Raw genomic sequence first — 17,938 nt, 5'->3', positions numbered from 1 at the left:
ACTTCTAGACTTCCCATTTCTTTCTGACCAATCTCACCCCAACACACCGGAGTTCTACATCGTCTACCGTAAAGCATCTCGAACGGTGGCATACCAATACTTGAATGGTAACTGTTGTTATAGGAGAACTCTGCCAGGTGCAGATGATCATCCCAACTTCCACCAAAATCTAAAACACAAGCACGCAGCATATCCTCAAGGGTTTGGATAGTCCTTTCAGACTGCCCATCGGTTTGAGGATGATACGCCGTACTGATGTTCAACCTCGTCCCCATAGCTTCATGGAATTTCTTCCAGAACCTCGAAGTAAACCGTGTATCTCTATCAGACATGATCGATAACGGTACTCCATGCTTAGCCACAACCTCTTTAATGAACAAGTTTGCTAATGTTTCTGACGAGATAGCCTCTCGTATAGGCAGAAAGTGAGCACTCTTGGTCAAACGGTCCACTATCACCCAGATGGTATCAGGATGCTTAGCTGTACGAGGTAGCTTAGTTATGAAATCCATGGTGATGTGTTCCCATTTCCATTCAGGTATCTCTAGCGGTTGCATCTTCCCATAAGGCATATGATGTTCGGCTTTGACTTGTAAGCAAGTTAAGCACTTACTGACATAATCTACTACATCATCCTTCATTCCAGGCCACCAGTAATCTCTTTTCAAGTCTTGGTACATCTTTGTAGCTCCAGGATGGATTGAGTACCTTGACTTATGAGCTTCATCTAAGATTTGACTTCTAAGATCACCATGGCGTGGGATCCCCATACGGTCGAACCTAGTCTTAACTCCATGAGTGTTTTCCATCAACTCGTCTTGCTGGCCATAAATCCTTTCTTTCTTTACTAACCCTTCATCTACTAACACCTCTGACTGCACCTTGATGATTTCTTCAAAAAGACTTGGGTTCATGATCAACTTGTATGACTTTACTGTTGCAAGGACTTCCTCATTTTTACGACTTAACGCGTCAGCGACCACATTAGCTTTACCGGGATAGTACTTAATGTCGCAGTCATAATCCTTAATCAACTCCAACCATCTTCTCTGCCTCATGTTCAATTCTTTCTGCTCTAAGAAGTACTTTAAACTCTTATGATCTGTATAGATAGTACACTTAGTACTGTACAGATAATGCCTCCATATCTTAAGAGCATGCACTACAGCTGCTAACTTTAAATCATGCGTCGGATAAGTACTCTCATGGACTTTCAACTGTCTAGACGCGTAAGCTATCACCTTCCCTCATTGCATCAACATGCAACCTAGCCCTTCATGTGAGGCATCAGCACAAACAACTAAATCCTCATCACCATCGGGTAGAGCAAGGATTGGAGCTTGCGTGAGTCTCTTCTTCAATTCCTCAAAGGCTTCTTCTTGAAACTTTCCCCAACTGAATACTATCGACTTTCGGGTCATACCGGTCAGCGGTGCGGCTATCTTGGAGAAACCTTCGATGAATCTCCTATAGTAGCCAGCTAACCCTAGGAAGCTTCGTATATCAGTCGGATCTGTGGAGTATTCCAATTCGTTATCGCTTCAATCTTAGCTGGGTCCACGGTAATCCCTTCAGGATTGATCACGTGACCTAGAAATTGCACTTCTCGCAACCAGAATGCGCACTTCGAAAACTTAGCATACAACTTCTCTTTCTTCAGAACTTCCAATACCTCTCTCAAATACTCAGCATGATCAGTCTCGTTCTTCGAATAAATCAATATATCATCAATGAAGACGATAACCGACTTATCCAACATCGACCGACAAACCCTATTCATCATGTCCATAAATGCTACGTGAGCATTCGTTAGACCGAATGACATTACGAGGAACTCATAGTGTCCATACCGCGTTCGGAACGCTGTTTTAGGGATGTCTGCCTCCTTCACCTTCAGCTGATGATAACCTGATCTGAGATCTATTCGTGAGAACCAACTTGAACCTTGCAGTTGGTCAAACAGATCATCAATCCTTGGCAAAGGATATCTAGTCTTTACCGTAAGCTTATTCAACTCACGGTAGTCTATGCACATTCTCATACTTCCATCCTTCTTCTTCACGAACAACACTGGTGCGCCCCACGGGGAAACACTTGGTCTTATGAAACCTTTGTCAAGGAGTTCTTGCAGTTGGGACATCAATTCTTTCATCTCGGACGGTGCTAGACGGTAAGGCGCTTTCGCGACAGGTTGGGCTCCTGGTACTAAATCTATCTGAAATTCTATCTCTTGCTCCGGTGGCAACCCCGGAAGATCCTCAGGGAATACTTCTGGGTAGTCGCGCACAATAGGAACATCTTTCATTTCTTTCGTCTCAGCCGTAGCGTTGACGACAACGCCAAGTAGGCACAACACCCTCGCCTTAGCAAACCCTTGGATTTTATCATCGAAATGACATTAAGCCCAGAACTTTCCTTATCACCATAAACCGTCACCGCACTACCATCCAAGGACTTTAACCTTATTATCCTACTCTTACATACTATCTGAGCCTCAAACTCAGACAACCAATCCATCCCCAAAACCACATTGAACCCTCCCAAGGTCATAACGTACAAGGTAACAGGGAACTCACGTCCCTCTAGTTCTATCTTAGCGTTCTTAACCATTTTTATTATTTCAACCGAAGTGTCGCTAGCGGTTTCTACTATAAGAGTTTCAGACACTCGGCAACATTTCATTTTAGCTAGTTTACTAAATGGTGTGGCTACGAAACTTTTGTTTGCGCCCGAATCAAATAATACAGAAGCGGAAACACCGTTCACTAGAAACGTACCTGTGACGACATCCGGAATCTGCTTGGCTTGTTCTTGGGTCAGCATGTAGGCTCTAGTTCTTGGCCTAGCTTGATCGGCATCCTTCCTTCCACTACCTCCAGCTTCACCCTCGGTGCATTCTCTAGGAAAGTAACCTGTATTACCACACTTGTAGCATGCAGGCTTAGAACCGCACTCATGAGCATAATGACCTGCCTTCCCGCACTTGTAGCAAACATTCGACCCAACTCTACACTCTCCAGCATGCATCTTTCCACACTTATGACAGGTATCCGAACCCTTTTCCCCACCTACACTCACCGCTATGTGCCTTGCCACAAGTCTTGCACGACCTGTTCTCCCAAACTCTCGGCTGCTTGTTCTTAGGGTTCCACATCTGGGTACCGGGTCGTTTAGCAGGAGCGACCCATTTCTTCTCTTTCTTCTCGTCTCCCACCACCACATCATCCGCAGCCAGTTCTGCATAGACCATCTCTGCGAGTTCGACAGCAGAATCGAAAGTAGCAGGTTTACTTGTCCTGACTAACATGCGGACTCTCTGTGGTAATCCCCTCACATAACACTTGATTCTCTTAGCCTAAGTGCTGACCATATCGGGTACCAACCTAGACATTCGTTTGAACTCAGTAGTGTACTCACGATGTGTCATCGTCCCAGCTTTCAAGTTCAGTAACTTCATCTCCGCCCTTTCAACCTCGGCGTCAGCACAGAACTTCTTCATCACTAATTCCTTCAGATCCTCCCACTTCATCGCTTTTATCTCTTCACGAGTCTTCCTCTGCTCCACACTCTCCCACCAATACATAGCCTCATCTTCAAACGATTGGGTGGCATAACCGACAGCTTGGTCAGGACGACACTCGCTAATTCGGATAATTTTATCCATAGCGGTTATCCACTGAAGAGTAGCGATTGCGTCTCCTAAACCAGTCAGCTTAGGTGGTCGCAACCTTTGAAGGACTTATAGTTGCAACCGCCTCGGCCCCTTTTCCTATCATCAACTTTCGCAGACCTTACCTCACTTGAATCACCCTTTTCTCTCTCATCATCCTTCCTACCGTCACCACCTGCCCCTTCAGCAGTTCTTTCACGGCTTCCAGCAGACCCTCCAGGAGTTATATTCTTCACAGCAGTGGCTACAACTTTAACAATAGCTGCTTGAATTGCGGGATCCAGTTGAACCCCTTCGTTGTTGACCGGACCTCCTCCAGCTGCACTCCCCTCATCTCTGGTGTTGGAAGTTGTCTCAACCGAAGGTTGCTGGACACGACGAGGCCTGCCACGTTGTCCAGTGCGACCTCCAGCTCTAGCAACGTCTCCAGCTCCAGCCATCATATTCTAAAAGGGAAAACACAAACATCATCACTCAAGGAACTATTTAGTACAAGGATAGTAAGGCTAACAGGTAATAACAGTGGCCATCTGTGATTAGCTGATCAAGTTACTTTCCGTGTCCTATACACTTCCCTTTATGAGTCTATTTGTGTTGGTTCTACTTAAGCAGTTAGTCAAATCAAACAATCAATTATTCCTATCCCTGTCGTTCACGTATCTTTTCTTTCTCATTAACATATATCATTTAATCATACACTTTACCTTTACTGATCTTGCTTGAGCGACACATGGCATTCTTGAACTGGCATCTTCTTTCTTTTCTTACTTAAATCCCATTCTCTGTTCGAGTCTAAGCATGTAGGATGCTTAAATCTCTCGAACTTTGCTCTGATACCAACTTGTAAGGCCCCGTTACCGGTAGCCCTACTTTCGTGTTGGATTTACTCATAAACACAGTTCTAAATATCAGAGTTAATTAAAACATTCGCGGAATATAAATACTTTCGTAAAACATTTCATAGCAAAACACATCTTGTCTTAAAACAACATCTTGTCTTTCAAAATGAACAAAACATTAAACTTAAAAGTCTTGAATCTTCCGATGCCAGCCTCTTATTTAGTGCCACGTGTCTCCTCAAGAGAGCTGCCTCATCCTACTCACCTGCGTGCATACTAAAAGTCAGCTACGATGAGTGAGTTCATGTTAATCATACATTATACAATACACGTAAATTTATATTCTTTCATTCATACTTTCATACTTTCATACTTTCTTACTTTCTTTTGTATTAACTTGCTTTCATATATTACGTTATAAAGAGCATTATGCCCTACATTCCTCGAGTATTATTAGGGCTCGGTACCCTTCTTCCTCGAGTATTATTAGGGCTCGGTACCCTCCTTCCTTGAGTATTATTAGGTCTCGGTACCCTCTTTCCTCGAGTATTATTAGGGCTCGGTACCTTCTTTCCTCGAGTATTATTAGGGCTCGGTACCCTCTTTCCTCGAATATTAGTAGGGTTCGGTTCCCTAGTTCTCGAATATTAGTAGGGTTCGATTCCCTCTGCGTTACCATACAACCATACATCATACCTCGAGTATTATTAGGGCCCGGTACCCTCTTCGTAACCATACAACCATACAACCGTCCTTTTCTTCTTTTATTAACTTTATCACATTCATACACATAAGCATACATATCATACTTACCTTATACGTAGCGTTACAACCTGACAGTACGTGCAATATCCGAAGATCGTTCAAGTACCATCAAGCAATCATTCATACATTTCACATTATTCACATAAGGCATACACTTATCTCTTAGGATAAGCGTATTAACAAACATATTGAGTATGCACACATCCCCGAAAACATAACACATAAATGGGGCTAGAAACTCACCTGAATCCTATTACGCTCTCCGTTAATAGTTATTCCCTTCTTGAGCTGTGCATGGCTAACTGTATAATATTTACACGTATCAATTAACTACTACTACTCATGTTGTATTTCTATCTTTATATGACCGACAACGAACGGGGGTCTGGGTGCAGCGCCCCTGGCAGCGGGGTCTAGGGGCGGCAGCCCCTAGCAGGGTCCAAGGGGCAGAGACCCTGGCTGGGGTCGAGCTGCCAGGTCAGCTTGGAAAAATTTTATTTACATTAACTGTCTTAATACATTTTTCATTAGGTTTTTAATTTATTTTCTAATTTCCTAACTCCATCGAACTTATCATTAAGCGAACTCAACAATAAGCGAACTTAACATTAAGCGAACTTAACATTAGGCGAAGTTAAGCATTCAGCGAACTTAACTCAGGCGAAGTTAGCATTGAGCGAACTTAACTTAGGCGAAGTTAATTAGTTAGGCGAACTTGCTTGCAAGCGAACTTGCTTGCAGGCGAAGTTTGCTTGTAGGCGAAGTTACGCAGCAGCCGCCACTGTTCATCCTAAATCCCCAAAATCATCATCATTTTACCGAGAAATCCATGGGTATGGTATTTGACTAACCCGCGACCATTCCTATGGTCGTTTTTGGATAAGGTTTGACCCGAAAACACGTAAAGTTTGGACCTTTAAGTTCAAAAACGTTCAATACTAGTTTAAGGGTTCATTTAATCGAGACTTCTTCATTTTAGGGTTCATTACACTCGTATTTATCATCAAGTTTACAACTTTATGTTTCGTTTACACCCGATCTACTCTCGTTCTAAGTTTCAAGGCTAAACGTTAATAAAAACGTAATCTTTAAGATCAAAACGTACCTTTTCGTGTTTGTTTGGCTTAGTCACGGACCCTAGATCTTGTATTTATCTTGCGTATTGAAGGATCTATCAAGAATCTTGTTTACTTGGTCTTGGATCCCACTCTCGCTCTCGGCCGTATATAGGTGTAAGTATATGTGTGTGTTTTTTAGTGTGTAGAGATTATGATGGAAATGAAATGAGGGTTTAGGGTGTTAGGTTGGTTTAGGGGATATTTATATCCCTTAAAGCCCATGGACCTAAGGCCCATTATCATTTAACCCATCTTAATTAATCTAAGTCCATGATCCGTTCTTTACTCGAGATTAATTAATTAATATCGCGAAATCACTAACGCGAAATACAAACAAGTACATAATTCATACAACAATACAAATTTTATATTTCTTGATTAAAATATTCTTCTAGCTAAATTCTTCACTAAGTCTTCACCAACCTGCATATGCGTATAAAATTAAATTTTGTCAACAACACATGTTGAGTGAGCAACACACCAGTTTAGTTGTACATATAGTATATATAACAAAATACGTAGCTGCAACAAGTCATATGAGAGTAACAAAATAACCAAATAAGCAAGTATAACTGAGATGTCGAGAAGCACAAGGCTTAACTATTGGCGTATGATCATACTAGACTGAGATTATGTTGGACCTCTCCGAATGCGAAAGCATACATAGCAAATAAGCACATAAACAAGTAAGGTATAAGTTGGTGACACATAAGACAAAGTTGCAGTTTTGTGTATAAGTATATATATGAAAGTATATTTACGCATATGTCCCCAAAACATTGAAAGCGGTAAAATAGGGGAATGTGGTACTCACCTTTGCAATAAGCAAAAGATAAATGAATGATGTAAGAACGGTAGTTAACAAGAGTCACTCTCGTCGGAAGTTACCGAAGAGAAATCCTATGTAACAATAGTTGAGGGAATAAATATGGATAGAACACGAAGCTAACACTAAATAAAGGTTCGGGATTCGATATTGAACGTGTTATTGAGAAAGTTATATATGACCTTATTATCAATCTTATTACTTTTATTTAACAACGGTTTCACATAAATATTATTGTTTTAGTTACATAATTTTCTAAAAATACTTAAGTAATAATTAAGACATTGGATAAATTATATAAATGTATTTGTTTTAAATAATTATTTTAAGCTAAAAATACATTTAAGGTATTTATTTAATTTATATTTGTCAATCTTTATTAAAGCTTATATAAATATATATAATTATAAATACAGCTATGATTTTATGAAAATACCGAAAACGCCAACTATACGATGTCGGTTCAACAAAATAAAATTTTATTTATCATTTATAACAATAATAATTAATTATTTATTAAACAAAAACCAAACCTTTTTAAATTAAAAACACTTTATCAATTTAACCACTAATAAATATATATACATGATCTAACCAAAGTTCGGAAAACAACTCGTTAAAGTGTCGGTTTCAATAAAATACAAATTTATTATTAGTTTTTATATGCCTACAATATTAGTTAATGTTAAAAATATGATTAAAGTATTAAATAAAAAGTTTCTAAAATAAAGGGCCTAACCGGGACTCGAAACCGCGCCAGTGGCCGGTTTGCAAGGTCAACACAAAAACACCCAGCCATCTGCGCTGGGTGGTCAGTTCGTAATAGCTAATGATAGAAAATATATAACCAGGTAGCGAAAAGAACCAGAAGCAATCAAGAACCCTAGAACTCAGATCTCGTTCAATTCGTTAATGTTAATTCAATTGATATTAGGGCTTTGGTTCGCAATCATAATGCGAACAAAACCATGATTTTTATTACCTCGAGAGATGATTAGAAAATAGCTAACGATACTCAATAGTGGACGGCTAATACTTGTGACGAACGACTAATCAAACGCGTATGAGAGACCAATTGATTATGGGGGTTTTGATTGCGAGTGTATAAAGATCGTTCAGAAGGATTTAATTAAGTTATGGAGGTTGATATATGCGTAATCATTACCGAGTCCATGTCGGCCAATAATTTAAGCAATATGAATCCCTGATTGATTGATTAACAAATTAACGAGTGTCAGCGAGTCGAAATAGGAAAGTTTAACATGTCTAGCGATTCAATTTCCATATAGATTACGAAAATTAAGGTCCAAGAAACAGATTATAGATTCGGGTACAAGAAATGGATGTGATAATGGGTTTGGGTAAAGGATATCCAATTATTCTAAATGGGTTATAAAGGTATTTTCAGTTTAAGTCCCTAGTGTTTGAGAGTGCCATAAAAATGGATAAAAGGTTAAAGTTTGGGTTAAAAGTGTCCAAATAAGAAAGATATATTTGTAAATAATTAAATAATAAGTTAATATAATATAATAATAGATAAACAAATTTAACTCGATAAATGCAATATATTAAATAACCCTAACATTAAACCGAATCGGGTTTTGATAAAGATATAGTTCTAGAAAGTATGAGTTGTTACACTTTGATTGAAACCTGCTATTGGGGCGTTGACAGGTGTCAGTCTCTGCGTGTCTTTTTCTTCTAACAAATCGAAACACTGGCGATACATGATGTCGGACATCGCCCCCGCGTCGATGAAGAAATGCGGTGTTCGGTAGTGTCCAAATACTGCCGTGATTACTAACGGCATTTTCTTGTTTGCTCCTCCCTTTATTTTTTGGAAGATCACCTATTCCTCTTTCCAGGCGGCATGTTCCGCCTGTCTACGTTTCTTGGCTTTTATACCGCCAGAGATCATGTTGGCATAGAGGTCTTTGATTTTCTTCTCTGACCTTCCACCGTCTCGTGGAGGCGGACGTTTGTATCTCCTTTTGATACTATTGACCAGGTGTTACAACTTTCCGTTTTTGACGTATTCCTCAATGGCATCTTTCAAGTTTGAGCACTGATTTGTTGTGTGGCTATGTTCTCATGATAGTCACAATAACTTTTCATGTATGTGTTTGGCCCCTGTTTGATTGGAGCTGGCTTCTTGAGCTGGATACCTTCCGTATACATAATTTGGACTGAAATTTTGGTCAGCGGAATCCATCTGTTAGACGCATGTGTCTGCCCTTTCTGCTTGCTTTTGAAGGGCTCGTACGCTGTGGCCTCCTTTTGCTGGCTTTCACTGTTTAGTGTTGACCATACGGAAGATATCTTTTTGCCTTGACGGGCTCTGTTGATATCATTCCTTGCGTCGTTTCTCATCAACTCTTTGCCAAACTTTCTCCGTTCGCGTATCTCTTGGCTGCGGTCATGACATCGTCCCATCGGTGCGGCATACCATCTCTGCCTGTTAGGTTTCGAATCAAATCGTCGCACCTTACGTTTTGGCGGAAGGCTGCGCACAAGAGTTCTTCGCTCACGCCACCAATGTTCAAACCCTCCTGGTTGAACCTGGTAATAAAATCCTCCAACGTTTCATTATCTCTTTCGGTCACATTAAGGATGTCACTGATGTGACGTCGCTGTTGGCTAAATTGCTAGATGAACATATTTGATAAGTCCTCCGAGCTTGTAATCTGGCCTTATGGTAACCTCTCGAACCAGGCTCTCGTTGCTCCGACCAGTGTTACTGTAAAGATGTGGCACCATAATGGCATGGTCCACCCTGATACTAACCCGGCGGCTATATAAGTTTGTAAATGATCATCTGGATCCGACAGGCCATGGCCTACTGTTGGCGGAATCTTTGGGTTTTCAGACAATTCTGCTTCAGCGGTCTTTTTTACTAACTTTGACTTTCCTGCCAAGGTTGTTGGTCGCTAAGGTTTTGAAAATTCATCGTTTGCGTCTGAGTGATATTTTATTAATTTCTTGGTGCCGGCTTCTAGGCCCCTCCAACTTGCTTCGTAGTCGGGGTTCTCTAGCCGCGAAACACCTTCCAAGCGCGACCGATGTGACTTTTCCGCCTTGCTGTTTTGTCGACCAATTGGCGCTTTTCCCGTTGGTGTTTTTGTACGAACTGGATTTGACTCTTCTTCGTACTCATCTTCTTCTTCTTCGCCATTGCTGCTAGCTTCAGCGTCGAACAATGTTCTTGGCTGAACTACTGGCACCAGTTTCTCTTGGACCTTGTCCTTGAGTTTTTCCTGTTCGGCTTCTAACCAGGCCATTATTTGTGGTGGCATGGTCACTTGTGATCGTGACTTCATTTTTTCTTTTTCTGTAATGGTAGCGCGAAGGGTGGACGCATCAGCGATGCCTTCGCCACTGCCTACTACGTCAAAAACTTCTATGTTTCCATCTTGGTTGGCCTTTAATTGTTGGCTAACCTCTTTGGGTGGGGTTTTGCCACTCATCTGAATCAAGAATGGAGTGAGTTTTGAGTAACTGTTCTAGCAATCTGCACAGATGGCGCCAATGAAGAAACACAAATCCGCCTCTCAGGTCTAACAAGTTAGACCGAGGGTAATGGTTAAGTATTCCCCACGATGGCTTATAAAACCTTCTTGTCGCAGATGAGTATTCCCTGCAAAACAGAGCACCGTGAGCTCGTTACGAGGAATGGGGGGATTCTCTCGTAACCACCCTCCGGCGTGATAATCAATACTTGATTGTACAAATAGATTATATTGAGAGAGTTGTAATATTCGATCATGAATTATATTCTCCACCCGTGCGGTCGTGGAGGTTGTGGACATAATGGCATTTTGATATGGACGTGTTGTACTGTTTCGTACCGCCCTTTATGTGTTGTCCAATTCCCATTGGTTTGGTGATATTCCCGATGTAAATTCTTCCTTTTTGTCTCATGCTGGTGGAAATCTTTGCGCTACCATTCCCTAGGTGTTAGGGAATGTTTATTATATTAGGCTACGACCTTAGCGCCATGTAGCCTGATTAGCGCACAGTCTGTTCGCTTCTACTAGGTTATGGTCAGGGCGCCAAGTGTTCCGCCAATCACATGATTTATCCCCTCATCGGCTGTTGTATTTAACTGGATGGTGGGTTTAGTACCCTACCTCTACACATAGTTACCATCCAGAAGGGGGTCGAGGCATCACAAAATCTCTAATTTTTTAAAGGCATCGATTCATCAATCTACAAAAGCAAGTTTTTGGACCACCGAAGCTCGCCGTAACCCAACAATAAAAACCACTTGCAACTGTTCCCATGTTCCAGAGGTGCCATACTTTTCACTAAAGGTAAACTTTGGCTCTCGATTTTGTTGCATGTTTGATGGTTATATATTTCCTCTCTCTCTTCTATGAGCGCAATAATGCAACAAAAAATTTGAATTAGACGTCAGGAATTGAATTAGACGTCAGGGGGATGCATTAGGTTAAAATTTGGGCTAGTAAAAAGCAAAAAAAAAGGCTATATGTGTTTTGAAAAAGAAGTGATTATATATAAGCTTACAAGACCATGCGTAGTCCCGGCGTTTTGCCCTATAATGCCGGGGGCACACCGCCCCCCCCCCCCAACCCGGCGTTTTGGGTATTTCTTTTTTCCGGCATTTTGTATATAACGCGAGAAGTGGCTCATTTTTCAAGGCTTGATTCATCAAATTAGCTTTCTCCAACATAAATTTATGAATTTTAACCGGATCTGTCACCGGAATGGCTCCACCGGAATGGCTCCAACATGTATGACTTGAAATCAAAGATGAGGGGGTTGAAGAGGCTCATTTTCTAGAATTAGAATTAAGGTAAGGTTGAGGTTAAAGGTGTAAAGAATGGTAGAAAAATATTTGGGTGGGTGGGTGGGTGGGTTAAGAAGGAAGATATAGATACAATTTTATATTTAATTATTTAATTGAACTATTATTTAAAAAAACAAAAACAATTAATAGTGACTGTGCGTCACGTGGCGCATAACGCCCGGGGTGGGGCTTTATGACTACACCCTGTTTTTGTTAAAAACCATAACTCTGATTGGGCGCCACGTGGCACATAACGCCCAGGGGTGGGGTTTTATGACTACACATGGTCTAACCATTTTGAAAAAGAAATTTTAGCTATATTTGTCAACAGTTATGTTGGTGTAAATGCCAAAGAATTTCTGTTAAACCATATTTTTGCATGACTAGTCGTTATTTTTATAAAACAGTTATATACGCCACCAGAAAAAAAATGTTTAATCAGTCCTCTTGCTAGTGAATCTATGATATATATAAACGAAAGCTTTAAAAGCTTTCTGGTTACTACTTGCATTCTCTCAAGCCACCATATTGCATTATTTGTAAATGGAGACTTCTCATACATTTGACCCAAATTCACAGGTATGAGTCTCATCAAACCCAGTTATTCCATAAACGAGTTATAACGTTTCATTAAAATAACAAATTAATATCACTAAATATTTGATATGAAAATCCTTTAAAGTAGGGATATATCAAAATTAATATCTGATTTATTTATAAAAAGATATATATTATATATAATTAAAAACAATTTTATAGTAAAAAAATAAACGGGTCTTGGGTCTCATTAAACACAAATAGCTTTTAAATCGGGTTACAAGATCTCATTTATTTGTGAAACACTTTCATCGTCAAATACTAAGTATATTATTAACTTCTGTATGATAAATAAAATTAAAATACAAAAAATATATAAATATTATAAACGAATAATGTAAAACCTCGTAATACGGGGGATAAAAGCTACTTAGTTATATGAATAATACATTTTTAGTGTGTTATGATAAAATGAAGAAGAAGAAGACAGTTAGAAGAGAAGCTTATTCATTTCATCGATACCTCAACTACTAACAACTAACAGTATTTAACCTATCTGTTACAAAAAAAACAAGTCTTACAAGTATGTAAAATGACTAATAAGCCCCTGAACTATTTATTCATAACAATACTCCCTCCATATAGCATTCTTGACCTCAAGAATCAGATGGGAAAAGTAGGAAATTTGACCATAAATTCGTCAACATTCATCCACGTAGTATCATGCAAAGGAAGATCTTTCCATTGAATCAAGAATTTTACCACTGGTCTATTTCCTTGTCTAGCCAGTTTCCTTTCCAAGATTTGTAAAGGCTGCAACTCATTATTAGAACCCATAGGCAATTGTTGCACTACATTAGGAGGTCCATTAGCTTGTTTCGACAAAGATAAATGAAAAGTATGGTGTATCTGTGAAGTAGGTGGCAAATCCAATTTATACGCAGCTGGACCAATCTTATCCAAAATCAGAAATGGACCAAAGTATTTTGGGGATAGCTTTGAATACTTATGAATTCTCAATGTAGTCTGAACATAGGGATGTAACTTCAGAAACACCCAAGACCCGACTTCGAAAGATCTTTCACTCCTGTGATTATCAGCAAACTGTTTCATTCAATTCCCAGCCCTGTCTAGTGACTGCTTCAGTGTAGTTAGCATAACTTCCCTGGTTTGAAATAGATCCTCTACTGCAGCCACATTAGTGTCTAAAGGAATATGAGGAAGGTGAATAGGAGGATCAACTCCAAACAAAGCTTTATAGGGAGACATTTGAATAGCAGAGTGCCAAGTAGAATTATACCACCATTGAGCTAATGACAGCCATTTAACCCAAGATTTAGGCTCACTCATCACCATACATCTAAGATAAGTCTCTAAACACCTATTCAAAACTTCTGTCTGCCCATCCGTTTGTGGATGATACGCATTGGAGAATGCTTGAGTGATTCCTTGCATTCTAAGAAATTCCTTTCAAAAATTACTTAGGAATAAAGCATCTCTATCAGACACAATGGTTAATGGACAACCATGTATCTTAAAGACATTGTCAAGCACTGTTTGAGCCACCGTTGTTGCAGTATGAGGATGCTTTAATGGTAAGAAATGACCGTATTTAGTGAATCTGTCCACAATCACTAAAATTGTATCATAACTTTTTGAAATAGGCAACCCTCCAATGAAATGCATAGAGATATCTGTAAAAATAGATGTAGGTATGGGAAGAGGATTCAATAACCCAGGAACTGCTACAGTCTCATACTTTGCTCTTAAACAAGTATCACACTTTTGACAAACTGTTTAATGTCTTTTGAAGCACCCTTCCAATTAAACATGCTCTTAAATCTTTGTGAAGTGGAGTGTATTCCAGAATGACCCCCTTGAGCAGATGCATGACAAAGTGATAGAATTTCCTGTCTTAATGATACATCTTTAGGAACCCACAGTTTCATTTTCCTTCTTAATACACTTCCATCCCAAGTCATGTGTCGTACCGTCTCTCCTTGTATTAACTTCTGAATAATTTCTTGTGCTACCACATCACTAGCCATACTAGATTTTAATTTTCCCAATAATAGTGGCTCATAAGATGACAAAACCATTTGAAATAAGGTTGTACCATGAATTCTTGATAAAGCATCAGCTGCACTATTCTCAGTTCCTTTCTTATACACAATCTCATAATCATATCCCATCAATTTTCTCAACCATGTATGTTGTAATGGTGTGGTGATTTTTTGTTCCAACAGATGTTTTAAACTCTTCTGATCAGTTCTTATTACAAAATGTTTAAGTATCAAGTACTGATGCCAATGTTAACTGCCATCAATATAGCCATCAACTCTTTTTCATAAACCGAGAGACTGCACTGCCTAACTGACAAAGCCTTACTAACAAAGGATAAAGGATGTTGATCTTGCATTAGAACTGCCCCTAAACCTTTTGAAGATGCATCAGTCTCTATAACAAACTCCTTAGACCAATCTGGTAATGCTAACACTGGGCTGCATTAAAGCTTGTTTAAGCTGTTCAAATGCATTCTGGGCTTGATCAGACCACTTAAACGAATCTTTCTGTAACAATGCAGTCAATGGCTTAGCAATTGACTCATAAGAAGAAATGAACTTTCTGTAATAGCCTGTTAGACCTAAGAACCCTCTTAACTGTTTAACTGTGGTAGGTACAGGCCACTCTTTAACCACCTCAATCTTAGATTGATCAGTAGCAACACCATTCTTAGATATAACATGCCCCAAATATTCCACTTTACTTCCTGCAAAACTACATTTAGACTTCTTGGCAAACAACTTATTACTCCTGAATAATTGTAGCACCTCCCTTAAATCTTTCAAGTGCTGTTGTATATTTTTACTGTACACCAGAATGTCATCAAAGAATATATGAACTTTCTTTCTCAAAAGCTTTTGAAATACAGAATTCATTAGACCTTGAAAGGTGGCAGGTGCATTAGTCAATCCAAAAGGAAGTACTACAAACTCAAACAACACTTGGTGTGTTCTAAAAGCTGTTTTATGAATATGATCTTTATGCATTCTGATTTGATGGTAACCTGATCTCAAATCCAACTTTGAAAACACCTCAGCCCCTCCTAATTCTTCTTTTAATTCCTCGATCAAAGGAATAGGAAATCTGTTTTTGACTGTATTCTCATTGAGCTTCCTATAATCCACACAGAACCTCCAAGATCCATCCTTTTTAACTAAAACCACAGGAGAAGCAAATGAACTCAAACTATCCCTTATGATACCCATATCCCTCATCTCCTGTACCATTTTCTCTATTATATCCATTTGCCCCTATAGGATATCTATGCGCCCTTAGATTAATTGTGACAGTCTCATCTATCAACTCTATCTTATGATCACAGGGTCTAGGAGGTGGAAGAGTAGTTGGAATATCAAACACATCCTCAAATTCTTGTAAAAGTGCTTCTACCAACTTATGAGACTGCACTTCACTAACTTTAGCTTGATGCTGAAATGACCCATCCACACTATTTTGAACACTAAACAACGCATCATTGAACAAATTATGACCCCCAACCAACATAGAACTCAGCTTCTCTATAGAACATAAGGACATAGGTTGATTAGAAGTTCCTTTCAGTTCAAACTTTTGATTCCCTACTTTAAACTGCATAGTTAGATTTTTGAAGTTCCAAACGATGTCATCCAGTGTTTGCAACCACTGGACACCCAACACCATATCATAACTATCTAAAGGAATCAACAACACATCAGATTTAAACCATACCCTTGCATAACCCATTGAAAATTCTGACAAAGAGTTGCACAAGGTAGTTTATTACCATTTGCCACTGTAACAGTCATAGAAGATACCTCTTTGGTTGGACATTGAAGTTTATTTCCAAGTTTGGAATTGAGGAAATTATGAGTTGACCCAGAATCAATTAATATGTGCAACTGTTTAGTTCCTATAGTGCCAATAACCCTCATTGTGTTGAAAGAAGCAACACCATTAATGGCATGAATGGATATTTGAGGATCCATAGTCATTTCTTGTACATTTATAACCTCCTCAGGAGTAGATTTTTCCTCCTCATCAGCCCCAATTTCTAATACATATAACTGTTTATACTTACAGTTATGGGTTGATGTGTACTTTTCTGGGCACCAAAAACACTCTCCTCTTGCCCTCTTTTCCTCGGCCTCCTTTGTAGATACCTTCCTTACCGGTTTAATCATTTTATTAGGGTGAGGAGTTGGTAACAAGGATAAGGTAGATGTTGAGTTAAATTTGGATTTGTAAGGTGTCACTGTAGTAGAATTATTATTGAACTTCGCTTGGGTAGTACTGTTCATAGGAATAGGGTTCAACTTCCTAACATCTTTACTGCCAAACAATGTGCTATAAACCACTTCTTGTTGTTTCGCCATAGAGATAGCATCTCTTATTGTTTGAGGTTTAAAGATTTTAACTAGACATCTTATCTCAGGTTTTAACCCAGCAATGAATAATCCAGCAGCATAACTTTCACATAGCTGAACCTTATTCAATAATGCATCAAAAGCCTCACAATAATCTTGTAAAGTACCTGTTTGTTGCAGGTTCTTTAAGTCTTCAATAGGATTCTCAGATAATCTTGTAGAAAACCGGTTCAAAATAGATCTTGCATAATCCTCCCACACTATATCTTCAATAACTCTATTTTGACTTGACATAAAACCTTGATGCCATTGTAGTGCTGGACATTCAAGATTTACCACTGCAAAATAGGCTTTAAGATTTGATGGTGTTTTATCCATTGAGAAGAAATGATCACATTTGTATAGCCATCCTTCCACATCTTCACCATTAAACTTTGGAAAATCTAATCGACCCAATCGAACCAATCTCTGATCGTTACCTCTGTTATTGTGTAACATAAGTTCCTTCATCTCTCTCAACTGTTTACATACCTCTGCCATCTGAATTTGCAGGTTCTTGACATGATTCGAATTTTCCTCCAACAACAATTGTTTTGTCTGAATTGATTGTGCGTTATCCTTTGTTGATTTTTCTGTGCAATCTAATTCTTGTTGACGAGTTTCCATTTTAGGTTTAAATTGATCGAATCGAAGATCAATTGATGAATTGAATTGAAATCGGACTGAAATTGAACGAACGAATGATCAATTTCTAGGGTTTGAAACAAAAAAATGGAAATTGATTGAATTAACTATCAATTTCAATGAATTGAACGAATCAGTAATATGAATCAAGAGCGTTCCGAGAATCGTTAGCTTTGATATCACTGTTACGATAAAATGAAGAAGAAGAAGAAGACAGTTAGAAGAGAAGCTTATTCATATCATCGATACCTCAACTACTAACAACTAACAGTATTTAACCTATCTG

At 39.1% G+C, this 17,938-nt stretch overlaps 2 protein-coding genes across 2 annotated transcripts; both read right to left on the bottom strand.

Annotated features, from left to right (window-relative positions):
- Positions 1 to 13,225: 13,225 nt before the first annotated feature.
- Positions 13,226 to 13,675, bottom strand: LOC143596767 (uncharacterized). The gene has a single exon (XM_077075455.1). It carries the CDS (start codon positions 13,673 to 13,675, stop codon positions 13,226 to 13,228), a length of 450 nt encoding a protein of 149 aa, XP_076931570.1.
- Positions 13,676 to 15,033: 1,358 nt separating this feature from the next.
- Positions 15,034 to 17,634, bottom strand: LOC143596766 (uncharacterized). Its single transcript, XM_077075454.1, has 3 exons — positions 16,389 to 17,634; positions 15,828 to 16,296; positions 15,034 to 15,739 (listed from the first exon to the last, which is right to left on the bottom strand). Exons 1-3 carry the CDS (start codon positions 17,632 to 17,634, stop codon positions 15,034 to 15,036), a joined length of 2,421 nt encoding a protein of 806 aa, XP_076931569.1.
- Between the last annotated feature and the right edge of the window lie 304 nt (positions 17,635 to 17,938).

This window comes from Bidens hawaiensis, unplaced genomic scaffold (assembly GCF_021521415.1).
Source record: "Bidens hawaiensis isolate Kalapana, Puna unplaced genomic scaffold, B.hawaiensis_p1.1 tig00046988_1, whole genome shotgun sequence".
Classification (NCBI taxonomy): Eukaryota; Viridiplantae; Streptophyta; class Magnoliopsida; order Asterales; family Asteraceae; genus Bidens; species Bidens hawaiensis.
This window is presented reverse-complemented; position numbering and strand designations above follow the sequence as displayed.